The sequence below is a fragment of the Eschrichtius robustus genome, chromosome 6 (genome assembly GCF_028021215.1).
Source record: "Eschrichtius robustus isolate mEscRob2 chromosome 6, mEscRob2.pri, whole genome shotgun sequence".
NCBI classification, from domain to species: domain Eukaryota; kingdom Metazoa; phylum Chordata; class Mammalia; order Artiodactyla; family Eschrichtiidae; genus Eschrichtius; species Eschrichtius robustus.
In genome coordinates this window covers 87,769,212-87,789,720 of record NC_090829.1, presented here as the reverse complement: position 1 = coordinate 87,789,720, position 20,509 = coordinate 87,769,212, and the positions used below count along the sequence as shown (strand labels likewise).

General features: G+C 39.5%; 1 protein-coding gene across 1 annotated transcript in view; it reads right to left on the bottom strand.

The window, feature by feature from the left end:
- The window catches only part of SLC9C1 (solute carrier family 9 member C1), a 113,421-nt gene extending 96,880 nt beyond the window's left edge, over positions 1-16,541 (bottom strand). The window contains exons 1-4 of the mRNA XM_068545668.1: positions 16,378-16,541; positions 10,709-10,782; positions 9,459-9,559; positions 6,620-6,748 (exon numbers count right to left, since the gene is read on the bottom strand). Coding sequence (XP_068401769.1) covers positions 6,620-6,748; positions 9,459-9,559; positions 10,709-10,782; positions 16,378-16,541 — 468 coding nt within the window. The remainder of the gene's footprint in view (positions 1-6,619; positions 6,749-9,458; positions 9,560-10,708; positions 10,783-16,377) is intronic.
- Between the last annotated feature and the right edge of the window lie 3,968 nt (positions 16,542-20,509).

The window sequence follows — 20,509 nt, the reverse complement described above, 5'->3', positions numbered from 1 at the left end:
AGTTGAACAGAGACTCAGGAGATGGCTTGACAGGGAACACTAGAACCAGCTCAAACTACTATTATATCTCTATTCTTTTCAATTTCATTTTTTTGTAATTTGACTGAATTTCATTTGCCTGGACTCTGTTTCAAGTGTAAATTATTTTAATAGTTTTGATTCTAATGTATGTTAGGTAACGGCCTTATACTTACAAAACTGTATTGATTACTTTGAAAGAAATGTACATCCTGTTTATAATCTAGAGTATTTTTCCTCAAGGTCTTTCCTGGAGGGGTTCAAATATCACATGATTAGAAAATAATCATAATAGTTTGTGCATTAGGATTATTGCTGTTTCTGTGAGTAGTCTTCTCTGTGTTCTTTTACGTGTGGGTGTGGGAAATTTTAGAAGGTGGGTATTTGAAACACAACTTTTATCAGTAATTTCCTTTTACTGGACCTAACATATTTAATGCTAGCTTTCTTATAGTATCTCAGAGTTAAAATCTTAAGTGGCATTAAGTTCTGCCAGTCAGATATTTTTGAGTTACTTTTTTCCTCCATAATTTCTTTCTTGAGTCTTCAACATGCTAGACAATTGAAAAGATACAGTTTATTCACTAAAATATAGAGCTGAATTTACTTTTCCCAAACTTTATACTTTTTTCTTGTTTTCTTTGTTTTACAATTTGGAGCAAAGTTTTAAAATTTTTGAATATAGAGGGCAGTGGCAAAGACGGGGGGGTGCGTAGAAAGACCTCGAGCTCACCTCCTCCCACTGGCACATCAAAATGACAACTATTTACAGAGTAGCTTTTGTTGAGAAAGACCAGAAGACTAGCAGAAAAGATCTTCTACAACTAACTATATAAAGAACAAACCATGACAACCCAAGTGCCCATCAACAGATAAATGGATAAAGAAGATGTGGTATATGTATTCCATAGACTATTACTCAGCCATAAAAAGCATGGACGGCACCTATGCCCACCACTATACAACCAATGCAAAAAGAATGAAGTTCTGCCATTTGCAGCAATGTGGACGGACTTAGAAAATATTATGCTCAGTGAAATAAGCCGGACAGAGAAAGACCAATACTACATGGTGTCATTTATATGTGGAATCTAAAAAATTAATACAAATGAATGTATACGCAAAACAGAAACAGACTCATAGACATAGAAAACAAATTAGTGGTTACCAAAGGGAGAAGGGTCAAATTAAGTGTATGGGATCAACAGACACAAACTAGCATGTATAAAATAGATAAGCAACAAGGATATATTGTATAGTACAGGGAATTATAGTCATTATCTTATAATAACTTATAATGGAGTACGTTCTCCCAAAATACTGAATCACACTACATTGTAAACCTTAAACTAATATAATATTTTAAATCAACTATACTTTAAAAAAAACCCCAAGAGAACAAACCATGAGATGTGTAGACGGGCCAGAGACACGGTATAGTCAAGATCCATACCCACAGTGAGTGAGCCACAACTAGGAGGATAATTACAATTGCAGAGGCTCTCCCTAAGGAGGAAGGGGTCCAGGCCCTGCATCAGGCTGCCCAGCCTGGGGGTACCGCACCATGAAGATGATTCCTCTAGAACATTTGGCTTTGAAGGCCAGCAGGGTTTGCTTTTGGGAGAGCCAGATGGCTGTGGGAAATAGATACTCCACTCTTACAGGGCACACACAAAATCTCAGATGCTCTGGGACCCAGGGCAGAAGCAGTGATTTGAAAGGAGTCTGGGTCAGAACCACCTGCTGATCTCAGAGAGCCTCTCAGAGAGGAAGGATGCAACTGGAGCTCACCTTGGAGACATAGACAACTGGTGGCAGCCATTTGGGGGACCTTGTTCTACCACATGAGCACTGGTGCTAAGCAAGTGCCATTTTGGAATCCTCCCTCTAGCTTATTAGTGCCAGGACCTGGCCCTGCCCACCAGCCCGCTGGCAAAAGTACTGGGACGCCTCAGGCCAAGCAGCTATCTGGTGAGAATATAGCCCCACCCACCAGCAGGCCAATTGCTTTAACACTGTCTGAGTGTACAACTATCCTGGGACACAGCCCTGTCCATCAAAAGGCCTAGGATCCAACCCAACACACCATTGTACTGGCACTAGTCCTGGGACCCCCTGCATATCCACAGCCATCTGTAGGGACCTGGCTCTGCCCACCATCAAGCTGGCACTAGCCCCTGGACAAGCCTCACCCACCAACGGGCTGGCCCCAGGACCACCTAGGCCCCAGCTCTGCCCACTAGAAGGCCAACACACAAATTCCAGGACCCTCAGGGCCCTGCAGCCAGAGAACCTAGGCCATAGCTCCACTCACCAGTGGGCTGGCACTAGCCCCAGGACTCATCCTCACCCACCAGTGGGTGGACATGAGCCCAGGGACCACCAGAGCACCAAAGCCATCCAGATCAGCAGGACAGCACTTGCTCCAGGACCCCCGGGACCATGGCCCTGCCCATCAGCAGGCCAACACCAGCCCTGGTACCCAACCACCAAGCCCGTCAGCAAGCTGACACCAGCTCTGAGACATCTTTGACCCCTCAGCTCCCCACCTCCGGGTTCAGCCCTACTCACCAACAGGCCAACATGAACTTTGGGGTACTCCAGACCCTGTAATCAGCTGTGTCAGGAACTGGGCCCACCCACCAGCAGCAGACACTAGACCCAGGATACCAGGTCCCACAACCACCCACTCCAGAGCCCAGCTCTGCCCACCAGTGGGCCAGCCCTAGCCCCAGGACCACCCAGGGCTCTGCAGGCAGCTGCCTTGTGGCCTGGCCCTGCCCACCAGCAGCTGGCAGCATCCACGCAAGGCAGGACCTGGCAACCAACCGGACTGGGGGTCAGCCACATCTACCAGAATACGCATAGTAGCCGTCCTCCTTCAACAGAAGGACCCACAAAGCCCACATAGGAAGAACTCCTAGAGGATACAGCTCTGGTGATGAGAGGAGAGTGTGTTGCTGGGTCGCAGAGGACTTCTATAAAAGACCACTTCTCCAAGGTTGGAAAATGTAACTAACTTACCAGATACATATAAATAAAACAGCAAATTAGGCAGAATGAAGCAGCAGAGGAATATGTTCCAAATGAAGGAAGAAGATAAAACCCCAGAAGAACAAGACAACAAGAAGTGGAGATAAGCAATCTACCTGATAAAGAGTTCAAGGTAATGATCATAAAGTTAAAGCAAGAATATTAAAAACAGCAAGGGAAAAGCAACAAGTTACATACAAGGGAATTCCCAAAAGATGGTCAGCAGACTTTTCAACAGAAACTCTGCAGGCCAGAAAGGAGTGGCATGATATATTTAAAGTGATAAGAGGGAAAAACCTAGAAACAAGACTACTCTACCCAGCAAGGCTTTAATTCAGATTTGATGGAGAGATGAAAAGTTTTATAGAAAAGCAAAAGCTAAAAGAGTCCAGCACCACCAAACCAGCTTTCCAAGAAATGTTAAATATACTTCTCTAAGTGAAAAGGAAAAGGCTACAACTAGAAATATGAAAATTATGAAAGGAAAAATCTCATTGGTAAAGGCAAATATACAGTAAAGGTAGTAGATCAACCACTTAAAAGCTAGTAGGAAGGTAAAAATACCAAAGTAGTAAAATCATCTATATCAACAATAAGTAGTAAAGGGATACATAAAGCAAAAATATGTAAAATATAATGTCAAAAACAGTAAATGTGAGGGGGTAATAAAAATGCAGGGTTGTTAAAATGCATGTGAGCTTAAGAGATCAGCAACATGCATCAATGGAACAGAATGGAAAGCCCAGAAATGAACCCACATTTATATAGGCAATTAATCTACGGCAAAGGAGGGAGAAATATACGATGGGGGAAAGGCAGCCTCTTCAATAAATGGTGTTGAGAAAACTGAATAGCTACATGCAAAATAATTAAACTGTACTACTCTCTCACATCCTGCACAAAAAATAAATTCAAAATGGATTAAAGACTTAAATGTAAGACCTGAAAAACTTCTAGAAGAAAACACAGGTAGTAAGATCTTTGGTATCAGTCTTAGTAAAGATTTTTTTGGCTATGTCTCTTCAGGCAAGGGAAACAAAAGCAAAAATAAATAAATGGGACTACATGAAACTAGAAAGCTTTTGCATAGTGAAGGAAACTATCAACAAAACAAAAAGATCACCTACTGAATGGGAGAAGATATTTGCAAACAGTATATTGAATAAGGGGTTAAGATCCAAAATGTACAAAGAGCTCATACTACTTAACATCAAAAACAAACAAACAACCCCATTAAGTAATGGGCAGAGGATCTGAATAGACATTTTTCCAAAGAAGACAGACAAATGGCCAAAGGCATATGAAAATGTGCTCAACATCACTAATCATCAGGGAAATGCAAATCCCTGATTTCGACAATGAGATATCGCCTCACATCTGTCAGAATGGCTATTATCAAAAAGACAACAAATAAGTTTTAGAGAAGATGTAGAGAAAAGGGAAACCTCACACACCATTCATGGGAATGTAAATTGGTGCAGTCACTATGGAAAACGGTATGGGGATTCCTCAAAAAATTAAAAATAGAACTACCATATCATCCAGCAATTCCACTTTTAGGTATTTATACAAAGCAAATGAAAATGCTCATTCGAAAAGATATGTGCACTCTATGTTCATTGCAGCATTATTTACAATAGCCAAGGTATGGAAGCAACCTAAATGTTCATCGATAGATGGATAAAGAAGATGTGGTTTATATATGTGTATATATATACACACAAACACACACAGACACACAATGGAATATTACTCAACCACAAAAGAATGAAATCTTGCCATTTGTGGCAACATAGATGGACCTAGAGGGTATTATACTAACTGAACAAATGTAACAAAACAGAAATAGATTTATAGATATAGAGAACAAACAGGTAGCCACCTGGAGAGGGGGTTGGGAGAAGGAAAGAAATAGATGAGGGAGATTAAGACATACAAACTTCCAGTTGCAAAATAAATGATTCACAGGTATGAAATGTACAGTGTGGGTAATATAAGCAATAACTATTTAATATCTTTGTATGGTGACATATTGTAACTAGACATCGTGATGATCATTTTGAAAAGTATATAAATATCAAATCACTGTGTTGTATAACAGGAACTAACACAGTGGTGTAGGTCAATTATACTTCAAAAATAAACAAACAAGCAACCAAACTCATAGAAAAGGAGATCAGATTTGTGGTTACCAGAGGCAGCGTGGGAGGGGGTGTGAGAGGGAGAATTGGATGAAGGCAGTCCAGAGGTACAAACGTTCAATTATAAAATAAATAAGTAGTAGGGATGTGATGTACAACAGTATGATAAATATAATGAACACTGCTGTATATTACATACAAAAGTTGTTAAGAGAGTAAATCCTAAGGGTTCTCATTACAAAGAAAAATATTTTTTTCTATTTCTTTAATTTTGTATCTGTATGAGATGATGGATGTTCACTAAATTTATTATGATAATCATTTCATGATGTATGCAAGTCAAATCATGCTGTACCCCTTAAACTTATATGGTGCTCTATATTGATTATATCTCAATAAAACTGGAAGAAGAAAAAAAAGAAAAAAAAACTGGAAGAAGAAAAATGATTTTGTAAAAATTGAACATCCATATGAAAAAAAAAATGAAACAGAACACCCATCTCATATCATATAAAAAAATTAACTCCGATTGGATCTTAGACCTAAATGTGAAATCTAAAACTATTAAACTTCTAGAAGAAAACATAGCAAAAGATCTTAGTCACCTTAGATTAGGCAAATAATTTTTAATAGGACATAAAAGCACAAATTCTAAAAGAAAAAAGTGATGAATTGAACTTCATCAAAAGTAAAATCTTTTGGAAAAAAGAAAACTACAGTGGTATCAAAGTGGAAACTTATTTTTGACTGTGAATCTAAGTCATACATGGAAGACAATGAAACTGTTATGTAAATCTTGAAGAACCTGCTAAAAACAATATGTAATGGATTTTTAAATCAATTTAATTGAATATAATTTATCTTGCTTAGGAATGACTTTTGAAAATAATGCCTGTAATAGTCACTATGCAAATTTTTTCACCTGGCATCTATTTGAGACTTTAATAATAAGGCTATAGAAATGATTTCCTACTTTTCTCTTTGAATTAATATTCAAAAGAAATATACTATATGGAAATGACAAGTAATGAGAAAGTTAGTCTTTGCACTTGTACCCCATGACCTTGCAAATGACTATCTGCACCAAAAATTACATAATATTTGGATAGAATTTCTAAGGTAAATCAAATGAAATTGAATCATTAAAAAAGAGAAAGTTGGATCAGTACTTACCTCTCTGAGGCACTGATGAGGGATTGACTTCAAAGATGTCTGAGGGAATTTTCTAGGATAATGGAAATTTCTGTATCTTGATAGGTTGATATTTACCAAAACTCATCAAACTGTACTCTCAAAATGTATGCATACTACTGCATATAAATTATACCTAAATATAGTTGATTTTTAAAAATGTAAAAAAAATCTGAACATAGATAACATGTAGTAGTTCATGAGTGAATAATATTATTGAAAATAACACTTCTTACCTGCCAAAATAACTTGTGGAGCAGGTAAACATCCATGTCAAATGCAACATTAAAGATAATTACTGGTGTAAATATATCAAAAAATAAATGTGGATCCATCCACTGTATGGCTTCTGCATATTTTTGGACCTAATAATATAAAAATGTTATTTTCTCATTTATCTGTTGGTCTATTAGCATGGAATACATGCCAGGCACTCCTATGCCTAGCACAAGATAAAAAGATAACTCACAACATAGTAAGTGCTACAGTCTTAACTCTTGGATTTTCATAATTTTGCATCAGATCATTACCAACTACAGCAAAAGGTTAATGAACATCTCTATGCCTATTTTTTTTTTTTTTAAGAATAGATATAGGAAACAGTTTGACAAAAGTACTAAAGGGTATGTAGGAGATTTTCAGGCATTCAAGAGAAAGAAAGAGATTTCAGGTAGATGGATCATTATGCACAAAATCCACAAAGGAGTAAACAATCATATCAATTTCCAGAAACTACATAATTAGCCATGGATTATACAGAAGATGTGTATGGAAGAATAGCAGGGATAGAGACTAGGAAGGTAATGCAGATTATGAAATAACCAATCAATGGTGTTTATCATAAAATATTTAGTTGATAGTTTTAAATCCTATATGGGCATCTGTAACCAAGCAGGACCCTCTGGGGCCTTCCCCAGAGAGATGTCTCCCTTATATCCTCTGCTTTAGGTCCTCTCTGAAGTACCTAGATAATAGTATCTCATGCACATTTCCTGAGTTGTTTTACGAATGCTAAAACCCCCACCAAATGAAAGAAATTAACACATCCCTTCAGGAGTCTGGCTGCAACCAGGAAATATTTGCAACAATTTTTGATCTTTTTACTTTACCTCACCATCAACAAAACAGAGAATTGTGCACGAGCTCATCACATACCCTGGGACTACCTTCCTTTGCCTTGCTTTTAAAAATGCTTTGCTGAAACCCATCGGGGAGTTCAGGCTTTTTGAGCACTAGCTGTCCCGTACTCCTTGTATGGCACCTTACAATAAACGCTGCACTTTCCTTCACCACAACCCACTGTCAGTAGATTGGCTTTACTGCCCGTGGGCAAGCAGACCCAGTCTGGTTCGTTAACACATCCATTCAATATTCACTCATTAAGGAAACACTGAGTACCTACTGTGTTAGGCGCTATCCTTGCATTTGGGAGATGATTCTTCATGGGTCTCTTGTGTTTCTCTGTATGCTATGGATGGAGGCACTGACTGCTTTTCTTCCAGGAATATTTTCTTTCAAGAATATTTGTATGGCTAACAGCTTTGGAAGATAAAGCAAGTGTCTCCCTCCAGAGAAAAAGGCAGGTTTACTATACTGTCCAGTGTTATAAAGATATTATCTCTCTCTGGAGCAAGAGGGCAGATGAGCTCACTGCCCATCATAAAATATTCAAGTTCTCTAAGCTCAGATTTCTTCTCCTATAATGCAACCCATTGTGTATGCAGGTTTCACCTTGTCCTCTTCACTTCTCCCTGTGGGGCTCATGGAACAGGGACAAGAAAATGCTGATACTCTGGCTTCTGCTATTGCTATGAGTAATAAAGTCTTTTGTCTCTAGCCCAGGAGTCCCGTGCCTTTTGCCAGGACCGTGAAACTGTGGCAAGCGAAATTATTAGATTGAAAGTTGAGTAAAATCTTAGACCATTCACAGTTCTCAACATATGGTCCCTTCCTTTAAAGAGTTGTTGACAAATAGTAAAGTTTATAGAAGCACTTAAAATTGCATTTATGTCAAAAATCAGATGATTATAAAACCTGTTCAGGACAAATGAAGGAGTAATCTGCTTCTGGTTCTGGCATGGATACATGGTTTCCATTATGGTTTTTAACATCACTGGTTAAATTTGTTTGGGAAAGTCAATCATTTTCACACACGTTCGTATTTATATACTGATTAACTAGGGCAGGTGTTGGCAAACTATGGCCCCTGGGAACAAATCTGGCTCAATGCCTGTTTTTGTAAATAAAGTATTATTGGAATACAGTCATACCAATTTACTTATGTATTGTCTATGGCTGCTTTTAAACTACAATGACAGAGTTGAGTAGTTGTGACAGAGATCATATGGCCTTCATAGTCTAAAACATGCACTATATGGCCTTTTACAGAAAACACTCTGCCACCAACCCCTGGGCTAGAGGACTATTTAATGTGTCAATAATGCACTCTATATTCCTTGTAGTAAGCATATTGTCTCTCCTTTACCTGACTCCAGCTCTTCCCAACTATTTAGTAATACTATATATGCCTTGACTATATAGTTTGTCTTGTTCCTCACTTCCAACTCCATGTAAGAGGTTCAGTGTATGTTTCTTGAAATATTCTAAGGCAGGTGCACTTAGAGAGTAGCCTCTATTCTAATGGGAACCCTATGAAACATTCCTGAGACAATAGATTGGTTCAATGTCAGAATTCTCTTGCTACTAGAGTCCTGTATCAGTAGCTCAAAGTCTCTCTGGACTTCTATCTTGTTTACCAATTTCTTGTCTAAGGTTTTGAATTATTATTAAATACTCAGCTACTCACATTCTTAGCAGCTGTACGTGTACTCATTCTGAATTGCCTACCTAGTTTCAGACCTAGGCTCTGTTTTGACTATGTTACCTGGATTTTAGCTCTTTCATGCCTGGTTCCTTCTTCTACACAGCTGATATGATGTTATCCACATCATAAGCATCTATCAACTGGCAGAGCAGTGAAGAAATATGTTTACAAATTTTCTTAAGCCATCTTTGTATTTATATGAATCTTAGATATAGTCAGATATATAAAATACTCATATTTACTATACACACCTGGTCAGATGTAAAACTTAACATTTCAAAACTGCATCCAAATAAAAATAGTATCACAGGGAGAGGAATTGGAAAGTCTTTCAAGTGTAGGTTCAAAAATGCTGCAAAAAAATATGTCTATTGAAAGGCAGTGAAATACCACATTTATAGAACTTTAATTTGATATGACTTCTTAATACTGAGGACAATGAAATACTGCACCACCCCTTACTTGCTATATTCCTGTAACTGAAACCCTCCCTCACACTTAAGCATATAGAATCAGTATAATTGGTCATCCGCTAAATTCATGCTTTACTTCTTTTACGAAGTCTACCATTTTCTTAGAATCTTTACTAAATATTGCTAGTAATCATTGGTTCTTGTGTTCCTACTAAAATATTTATAGCAGTTTGTGTACATGCTATAAATCAGATATTCATTTCTTTAGCAATCCTGCAATGAGGGATTAATAAACTACTAAACTTAAATGAAATATCCTGGCTGATTCCCAAGATAACAATGAGGAATTAGTATAATAATTTAATAATGAGAAAAACTAACTACCTATTACTAATTACCTACTACCCATTAGAAAGTCTATAATGAATATTTAACTTTGTTCATAATTTTTTTCAAAGTGCAATAAGCAATATCACAGCATTTCCTTCAGTTTAATGTTTCTAATTCTTTGTAATACAATTCCTAATCAGGTCAAAGGATGCAAAAAATGTGCTTTCTTTTGATTTCTACAGTGTTCTTTTCTTCTCATAAAAGCTGGGCATAATTTACCATTTGGACAAAACCTAAGGGAACACCTACCAAGGGGTTAAAAAGTAACTGAATCATTCAGAAGACCTATCACTTTGAAAATTCTTTTTCCAAGTGAAGAAATCTGTGGGACAGCTAATTTTAAAATATGAATGAAACTCTAGCTTATGATGATGCAGGTAACAATAAAATCCCTAACCTTTGATTTTCTGCTTATCTGGTTCAATTCCCCACATCACTTAAATCTAACCACGACCTAGCAAGTAAGAAGGTATGAATACTCTGAACTCAATAGAGGTGAAGAATGTGGATCAGATCTACATGGTCTTTCCTCAAGGGCAGATTACTGTTGGATTCATTTGATTGAAAATCTTGGTATAGAGATATGAATTTAGAAAAAAAATCTAATTTCCTATTATTGCTACTTTTCTTAATTCTCTCTGGTGACATTTACAAAATACATCCACAAGACACACTTAAATAAAAAGAATTACACCTACCTCCGATTGTACAGATCAAAGACAATATTAGAATGATTTCAGGGAGTTCCTGAGAACTTTTCATGAATGTATTCCTAAAAAAATCCAGCCATATGTTGGTAAATCCTTTGTTAAGAAAAGTGAAATTAGAAACAAGGCCATTCATCCTGTGGTTTCTCATAGGCCGTCTGAATCCAACTCTTAGGACTCTCTGCAAAACTCACCTAGGACCAAAAGAACATAAGATTTTCCTTCTTGGTGGCTTTCTACAGCTTTTCTTAAAAAATAAATAAAAAGCCTATATTTCTCTTTAGTTATTTCTAGTGATTTCTTAGGGTGTGTCAAAATTAGGGATGCCTCCCTCTTCCACGATGTTTTCAATTTAAATGATAGAAGAATTACAACCCCAAGTGATAGAGACGAGCCAGTGTCATCCTGTGTTCTTATGATGCCAAGCACTACTCAGCTATTTTTCGCCCTGTATCTATCCAGCTGAAAAGAGGATTTTTCATCTAACCAGTCACCAGGACCACAAGCTGGTACAGGTTACTTAGTTCTGAGGATGGACAACTGAGGGGTTTGCTCTCAGCTTATCTGAGCCTCTGGAAGCATGTTCTGGCAGCTATTCCAAAGTAGGAAGTGGTGGTGGTGAGAATATTCTGATCTCTTTTGTTGTTCTATCCAGACAGAAATTAATAAACCATGATGATGTTCAATAACAGCCTTCTTTTATCTCCTTTGAGACATTGATGGGCCATGTTTTCTCTAACTTTTAAATATTTTTATAGCAACCAAGGACCTAAGAAAAATATTGAAAACAAAATGATTTAAAACAAGGGAGTTGTTACATGTTTCTATTGTTACTTCTTGGAAAAGGAACAAGGGCCATGGTGTGTCTTGGTTTGAAGAAATAGGTGATAGCTGCAGTCTGCCAATCCCACTTGCTTCCCATGGTGAGGAAAGTTTTACATCGGGTCTTAAACTTCATGCAGGGAACTCTTCCAATTCTCTCATAATATTGGCTTAACCTTTTCTAGTGTCTATTAGCATCTCACCTGGCTGCCTCGCTAAGCAATCAATTAGTTATTACTAAACTTCCTCTCACAATCCAGCAATGTCTTTTTCAGTTTCATATTTCACATACATATGTTTTATAATATGCTCTTTACTGACTATAAAAACAAACTTTTGAAAGAAAATTAAATGAATACATGCTTATTGTGAATATTTTTGAAATAAATATGTAAAGAAGCATTTCAAAAACAGAAAAAAAAATATGCACAGTCATGTCATCTGGTGGCTTTTATATATTTTATTTACATAGTTCTGTTCATCTTTATATAATTATACTTTCTGCTTCTTTCCACATGGTATTGTATTACCAGCATCAAAGGGCCTTGTGAACACTGTTTACTAACGTTGTACCATATTAGCACCAATGTAAAAGTGCTGACTCTCTGGTCAGATTGCGACTCTCTGCACGCAAAGATCTGATGGGCTGCGGCTTGCAAGGTAAAAGACTCTGGGCAACTTGCTGTTGGCCTCAGTTTTCTAATCTGTATAGTTTCCCAGTCTATGTAATTCCTCTCCCTGTATTTATAATTTTATTTGAAATCACCTGGGGAGCTATAATGATACTATTGCCTGAGTCTTATCCTCAGCGATTCCTATTTAAATCAGTCTGGGTGGCAGCTTGGGCTCCCCAGGCAATTTTAATGTGTAGCCAATGTTAGTAACCACTGTGATTCACCCAATTCAAAGGCAGCATTGCTCAATTTTCAGTCTCAAAGCCAGCTTATTTTCAATATTCTTGAGTCAGGTAGTTTGAGAAAGGGTATCAATGCCCTTCTGGTGAAGACCCCAGAAACACATCTGTAGTTGACAAGTTTGGATTATTATGTGTCTCAGTGAGGGAGGCCATTCATCCTGGGGAACTGTTGGGAGGTTCAGTAAAAGGATGTTAGAAAGAACTAATTGTGGATCTGGGTAATTTTGGACAGGGTCTAAGGAAGTGAGAGTTTACTATAACTTGGGTGCTGTCAGAAAGCAAGGACAATTCTGTGATTGGGTATCACAATAAATCGTATGTATAGAGAAAGCAGACTAGAATGGGGATAAAGCTGTGATGAGTACAGAAGCAGCAGCCACTCATTTTAGATGAGGGAGGGGATGTTTGGTACTGTATGGGTTGCATGGTGACTTCTTTTTGTCCAACTCTATTTACGGTCTCCTAGTGAACTCATCTGATTTTGATGTTCTGTGAGATTATGTCCAACAGGAGAACAACATGGACTAGCTGTGAGCATCAGACCAGCTTGTAGTAACACTAAGTGACACCTAGCTCTGGGTGTCAGACCAGTTCCCTGATGTTTGGGGCTGCTTTTTTTTGGTTTGTTTCATTTTTCCTCAAAGGATTTCTAAATTCCTTAACCTCACTTTAACATGTTAAGAACTGAAAGTAGACCAAGGGATCTTGATAGTAATTTAAGTGATAGAGGAGAGCAAGCTCAGTTATCCCTCTAAGACAGAGATTTTCAACCTTGACTGCATATTGGAATCAGAGAGTTTTAAAAATACAGATACCTGGGTGGCACCACAGAGGTTAATTTAATCGGTCTAAGGTGCAGCCTGAGTATTAGGAACCTAAAAACTTCCCAGTGATTCTAATAATCAGCCATTATTTAGAAGCACTGCTCTAGGAGAAATCTGTGCCATTAGGGAAGAACATTGTGATAGACCGATGGTATTTGCTCTCAGCATCAAACTATTTAGGAAAATATTGTCAATTTCACCTATTAATTTTCTCACTATTACTCCAGGACTAAATATTCTGGAGCAAACGGGTTTGACCAAAAAAGGAAAAATATTTTCTGCATCATAGTTATACATTCCTATAGGCTCTCAGAATTTAATACAGTTAAGGAAAGTATTGTTTTCCAAACTAAAAGCAGGGATACATCTTCCCATAAGCATTTTCTCATTTCTAAAATTGTTTATTTGAAACCTTAATAACCATAACTCAAAAAGACACATGTACCCCAATGTTCATTGCTGCACTATTTACAATAGCCAGGTCATGGAAGCAACCTAAACGCCCAGTGACAGATGAATTGATAAAGAAGATGTGGTACATACATACAATGGAATATTACTCAGCCATAAAAAGGAACAAAATGGGGTCATTTGTAGAGATGTGGATGGACCTAGAGGCTGTCGTACAGAGTGAAGTAAGTCAGAAAGAGAAAAACAAATATCATATATTATTAACGCATATATGTGGAATCTAGGAAAATGGTACAGATGAAGCTGTTTGCAAGGCAGAAATAGAGACACAGGTGTAGAGAACAAACGTATGGGCACCAAGAGGGGAAAGGGGGGGTGGGATGAATTGGGAGATTGGGATTGACATATATACACTAATATGTAAAAAATAGATTACTAATGAGAACCTACTGTATAGCACAGGGAACTCCACTTCGCTGTACCGTAGAATCTAACACAGCATTGTAAAACAACTATACCCCAATAAAAAAATAAAGAAAGAAAGAAAAAAAAAGGAAACCTTAATAAGTGTTTATACATTCAATCCTAATAAATCCCTTTCATAAAAGAATAAAATTACTCCAAATCTTAATTATTCTCGAACTTTAGGGACATATATGATCAAGTTCAACAGAATTTCCCTGTTTGGCTGTAAATACTCAATTTGGCTTCTTCAACCTCTACTCCAAATTCTCCTAACAAACTTTTCCCCTGACCAAAATGATCTCATGTTAAGTTAGCATGTAAATGCTAATATTATTCTAGTTTGATACTTTAAAGGATATGGGTAGCAGTAGCAGCTTAGATTAAACAGTTTTTCAATGTAATTAAAACTCTTCTTCAGCTTAACTTGACTTTTGACAATTTTAAATGCGTTTATGAGTTAATGTCTCATTAAGTAAAAAATATTGATTTGTCTTGAAATTGCCACATAGGTTTCCTATATTAACTTATTAATAAATTAAATAATGCCTCAAATCTCTTTCTGTGTGGAGTTAATAACTGTCCTCTCAAAAATGGCATGTGGATTTGTCCTCAACATCACTCAGCCTTGAGAAATTCTCTCTCCTGGAGTGGAAATCGTACTGATTCACTCTGTACTTGAAAATGGGAAATCTTTCTTCCTTTTAATCACCACATTTTGCAGGAATTAGGTGACAAAATTATCCTGAAAAGAGAGCTGTGGGATCCCAGTAATCTTCCTCAGCTGTAAAGCTCTCATTGATTTATGACAGATACAGAACTGGGGTCGGGTTGTCTCTGCAGAAGGCTCTCCACACAGTACAGCGGGGCCTTACTCACAGACTCTGAAGGTGAGCAGTCTGTTGCCCTCCTAAGGCTTCTTCACTCAGAACGAGCCCTTCCTCCCTCTCGGCTCTGCTGCATACACCTGAGGAGATTCACCAAGGCATCAGTGTGCTTTCCTCTTGGTGCCTCATAAGGCAAAGGGTACAATCACCAGGCAGGTGAGCAGAAGTCCGGAAAGTTGATATGGGAAGTGTAATGGAGGACGGGCAGGGGTTAAGGGACAGAAATTCACGCTGAAAGGCTGGTTGATCTTCGGAAAAGTGTTTGATTGGCTGCCATAGGAAAGTTGGAAACTACAAGAGGGAGTGGCTGGCTGAATCTGTAGCTGGAACACTGTGGGATCATTTGTTCTTCTTTGCGGAAGAAAGTACCCAAGGGGAAGGGCAACTTCCTGAAGGGGAAGCCAAGGGAGGACTCACCATCTAGAGCCTCAGGAGGAGTATCGTGTGGTATGTGGGTGATAAGTGGAGGCTACCTAGTCCGTTCACCCTAGAACAGCCGCAACTAACTGCTACCTCACTGACAGTTACTTGCTGTAAGCCCCGCCCCTGGTCTGCACCCATTGGCTTCAGCTTCACAGCCCCTGACTTGATTGGCTGACGAAATACAGTCCTAGAAGGCGCTACACAGCATCATTGTCCCTGCACATCTACGGCAACCCTTGAAGCCTTAAGGCCGTTTATTTAAAAAAAATAAAATAAACAAAGGTGAAAAGGAACCTCCAGAAATTGTATTGGTATATTAATTTAAAGCTTAGGAACAGTGGATTTCTGACAAAGAGCCAATAGACACTGTTTTTCCCAGAATTCTGGTGGGAGTGAGACTCCTAGATAAGATAGAGTGATAGAGATTTTGAAATATGAGGATGCAGATTGCTGGGTTAGGGAACAAAAAAGAGAGAGAGGGAGACAATGGCTATTCTAACCATGTAGGAGAATGCGATCAAGACAGGCAAGATAGACTTTATCTTCTGAGTCCTTTATCTAGGGAAATTTTTTGGAATAATGATAGACTCATTTCTTTTTTCTAAACATAATATGAAAAGGATATTTTCATTGAAATTACTTAGTGATACTACCATAGAGCCAAATTTCATATTCCCACTCTCATCATAAAATATTTGGGAAGGAATTTTGTAATGATTTTGAAATCTAGATTCTTATTTGGCTCTATGCTCTAGAGGTGCTCCCTATTTTGGCTATATGGGTCCTTCTGGCCTCTGGTTTGGTTGGTTGCCATGCCTTGCCTTGCAAGAGGCTCCCAGCCACTGGAAGACAGGCTCAGGTCACAAGGCTGCTGGCCACATGGACTCAGGAGGTCCTGGTGTAGTTCTGGTCTACTGGTGGGCAGAGATGTGTGCTGCAGTGGGTGAATGCGGGGCTGGCAGCCTCAGATCTAGTGTTGGCTTGCTGGTGGGTAGGATTGGTTTTTGACATGGCTGGCTGTTGGGTTTGGGCTGTCCCAAAGCTGGTGTTGGCCCACTGGTGAGTGGGGTAGATCCCATGGTGGCTGGCTGAGGTGTCCAAGTTGTCTCAGATCTGGTATTTACCTTCTGTTGGGTGGGGCTGGTGCCTAGAGGATCCCAGGGCTAGAGCTGCCACACTTGTGGTGGAGTCAGGTTCCCAAGTCTCAAGCTACAGGACCCTGGAGGTCTCAGAGCTTGTGTAGGCCTGCTGGTAAGGGGGGCTGATTTTTGACATGGTTGGCTGCAAGGTCTGGCATGATCTGAGCTGGTGTTGCCCTGCTGGTGGGTGATTCCAGATCCCAGGGTAGCTGACTGAAGGTCTGCCGTGGTCCTGGGGCTGGTGCCTACCCACTGGTGGGTGAGGCTGGCCCTAGGGCTACTGCCAGCTAACTGGTGGATGGAACTGGATCCCAGGGTCTCTGGCTGCAGGACCCTGTGGGTCCCAGGGATAGTGCCAGAGGACCCCTGGGTCCAGGGTCCTCTGGTGGACAGGGCCAGGCCCTGAGGCAGGTGTGGGATCTGCGGTATTAGGGCAGGAAGTCTACTGGTGGGTACAGCTGTGTCTCCACTCAGCTCATTGCTTGTCCTAAGGTGTCCCAGGCCACAGGCTGAGGGATGGGGCTGAGTCCTGGCACTTATAAGCTAGAGGCAGGATTCCAAAATGGGTCTTGCCAGCACCCGGGCCACATGGCAGAATGAACTCCCCAAATGGCTGCCACCAGTGTCTATGTCCCTGGGGCAAGCCCCTGCTGCCTTCTGCCTCTCCAGGAGGCTCTCCAAGATCAGCATGTTGCTCTGATCCAGGCGTCTTTCAAATGACTGCTTCTGCCCTGGTTCCCGAAGCATGTGAGATTCTGTGTGTGCCCTTTGGGAGTGGAGTCTTTATCTCCTATAGCCCTCTGGCTCTCCTGAAAGCAAGCCCTGCCTGCCTTCAAAGCCAAATGTTCTGGAGGAATCATCTTCCTGGTGCAGTACCCCTAGGCTGGGGAGCCCAATTTGGGTCTCAAACCCCTTGCTTCTTTGGGAAAACCTCTGCAATTGTAATTATCCTCCCATTTGTGGGTTACCCACCCAGGGGTGTGGGTCTTGACTGTACCACATTTCCACCTGTCCTATCCGTCTCATTGTGGCTCCTTCTTTATATCTTTAGTTGTGCAAGATATTTTCTGCTAGTCTTCCAGTTTTTTCTCATCAATAATTTATGTGTGAATAGCTGTAATTTTGGTGTACCCATGGGAGAGGGTGAGCTCAGGGTCTTCATAGTCCTCCATCTTGGCCACTCCTCTTAGCACTTTTTAATTTTAATTGGGGTATCGTTGTTTTACAATGTTGTGTTAGTTTCTACTGTACAGCAAAGTGAAGTAGAGTTCCCTGTGCTCTAACAGCAGGTTCTCAGTAGTTATCTATTTTATACATATTGGTGTATATATGTCAATCCCAATCTCCCAATTCATCCCACCTCCGGCTTTCCCCCCTTGGTGTCCATATGTTTGTTCTCTACATCTGTGTCTCTATTTCTGCCTTGCAAAGGTTTTTGATAAAAATTAGCTGTTAATGTTATTGAAAATCTTGTGCTACTTTCAATGTTCTCTTTGCCTTTGATTATGTTTGATTATGATGTGCCTTGGTGTGGATCTTTTTATATTTATTCTACATAGAATTTACTGATCTTCTTGGATATTTAGACTAATGTTTTTTAAATCAAATTTGGAAAGTTTTCGGGCATTGTAAAAAATTTATTTATTTTATTTATTTATTTTTGGCTGCATTGGGTCTTCGTTGCTGCGCGCGGGCTTTCTCTAGTTGCGGCGAGCGGGGGCTACTCTCCGTTGCAGTGCGCGGGCTTCTCATTGCGGTGGCTTCTCCTGTTGCAGAGCATGGGCTATAGGCGCGCAGGCTCAGTAGTTGTGGTGCACAGGCTTAGTTGCTCCGCGGCATGTGGGATCTTCCCGGACCAGGGCTCGAGCCAGTGTCCCCTGCATTGGCAGGCGGATTCTTAACCACTGAGCCACCAGGGAAGCCCTCAGGCATTATTTTTTAAAATATTCTTTCTATCCCCTTTCTGTATGCCTTCTCCTTCTGGGACTTTCCTTACAAACATGGTGGTGCTCAGATAGTGTTCTACAGATCTCTGAGGTTCTGTTCATTTTTCCTGAGTCTTTTTTTCTGTTTCTCAGACTAGATCTATCTCCAAGTTTATTGATTCTAACTTTTGCCTCCTTGAACCAGTCGTTGAGCATTTCTAGTGAATTTTTCATTTCAGTTACACTTTTCTAATCCAGAATTTCTGTGCATTCCTTTTTATAACTTTTAATCTCTTCATCGATATTTTATACTTGGTGACACATCATTCTTAATACACTTTCCTTTAATTTTTTAGACACGGTTTCCTTTAGAGTACTTTGCTGGGATCCCAGTCGTTCTTCAAAGTTATAATGCTTGTGTTCACATCTTTATTACTCACAAGAAAAGAATCAGGGGCAGGGTTTTCACCTCAATAGAACTTCCTGTTCCCCAACGTAGCAGCAGTGCTTCTCCCTGACCCAGAGGCTGCTGGGCATTTAATCCTAATATGTTTTACTCACAATGAGTTCTTTCTCTATCTCAGGAAGAGCTCCCCAAACCAGAGGTAATATATCCATTATTCAGCATCAGTTTCCATTTCCCTTTGAAAACTGAGTTTTCTCTGTCTCATTACCAAGGCAACCTCTCTCAGGTGGGTAGTAGACTTATAAGTGTGGGTTTAGAAGCTGGAATTTAGATAGAAGGAAGTTTTGTCTTAAGGGAAGTCAGGAAAGAAAGACCTCCAATACCTAGAGCCATAGGAAAGAGATGGATATTGGTATATGAGGTGGGGGGAGGGTGGGGACCATCTATGCCAACAGAGGCTTTTGTTTTCCTGAGACAGGAGCTGAGGAAAAAGTTATGAGAGGAGAAGGTAATTTTTAGAGGCATTTATGAGTGACAAAAAGAGAAAAGAAAAGGCTTAGTGCCCAAAACGTGTTCAGTATGTGCACACATTAACGTGGGGTGGGGTGAGGGTATGGCTATGTGTGTACTAACTGGAGGCTGGTTAATGATCTCACTCCAGAGAAGCTAAGCCCAACTGCACTTCTCTGAGAACACTAATTTCTCCAAGTCCTAGCCCTGGTTTCAATGCCCCACCCCTGGTCTGTTTGGCTAATTAAGTGTAATTCTAGGAGGTTCTGGATAAAGATCACCAACCATAACTTGTAAGAGAGGACATACGGTCCAGAAGACACTAATCATTTAACCAGCAATAACAGAAGTGCAGGAGGAAAAAAAATCCTCATTTTCAAATGAATTGATCACATTAAAAAAGTATGCTGTGAACCGGTAGAGAATGAACACAGCTTTTCCAGGATTCCAGCAGGAGGAAGACCTTCTGGGGAAGCTGGTATGAATTCATGTGCATAAAACACCAATAAGCAGGTGGCTGGGTTGGAACTGAAGGGAGAAAAATAGAAACCAAAAGCACCAAGCAAGGAGTGCTTTCCCTCTACTTAAAATTGTATATAGAGAGAGGAGTTTATAGGAAGGTGAAAATGACCTGTTTGTTTGTTTGTTTGTTTTTTCATTTTAATACATAAATAGTATTTACTTTGAAACTGCTTAATGATTTTACAGGAAAGTTATTTTTTAATTTTCCCAGTCCAGCTGTTTGGGGAGATGGATTTTAGGGATTAGATCCTGAGAGGAATGATTTTTTAGACACTTAGCATACCTCTGTGGAAAGCGGTCTTTTCACCTGATCTCATTGTGGGTAAACTAGTTTGATATGCATGACATACATAAAAAACTGGGAAAGGTTAGTAACACTACCCAAAGAAGAGCTAATTAAATTTTCTTGCAAGTCAGCAGGTAAGTTTTGAGGCCCTGTGTATGAATCATGTGACAGCTACAGGACAGCAGGCAGATAGGTTGAAGTAAAATTTTATGCATAGACCTAGGATTCTGAATAGGGTTGGCACACAGGAAGTTTAAAA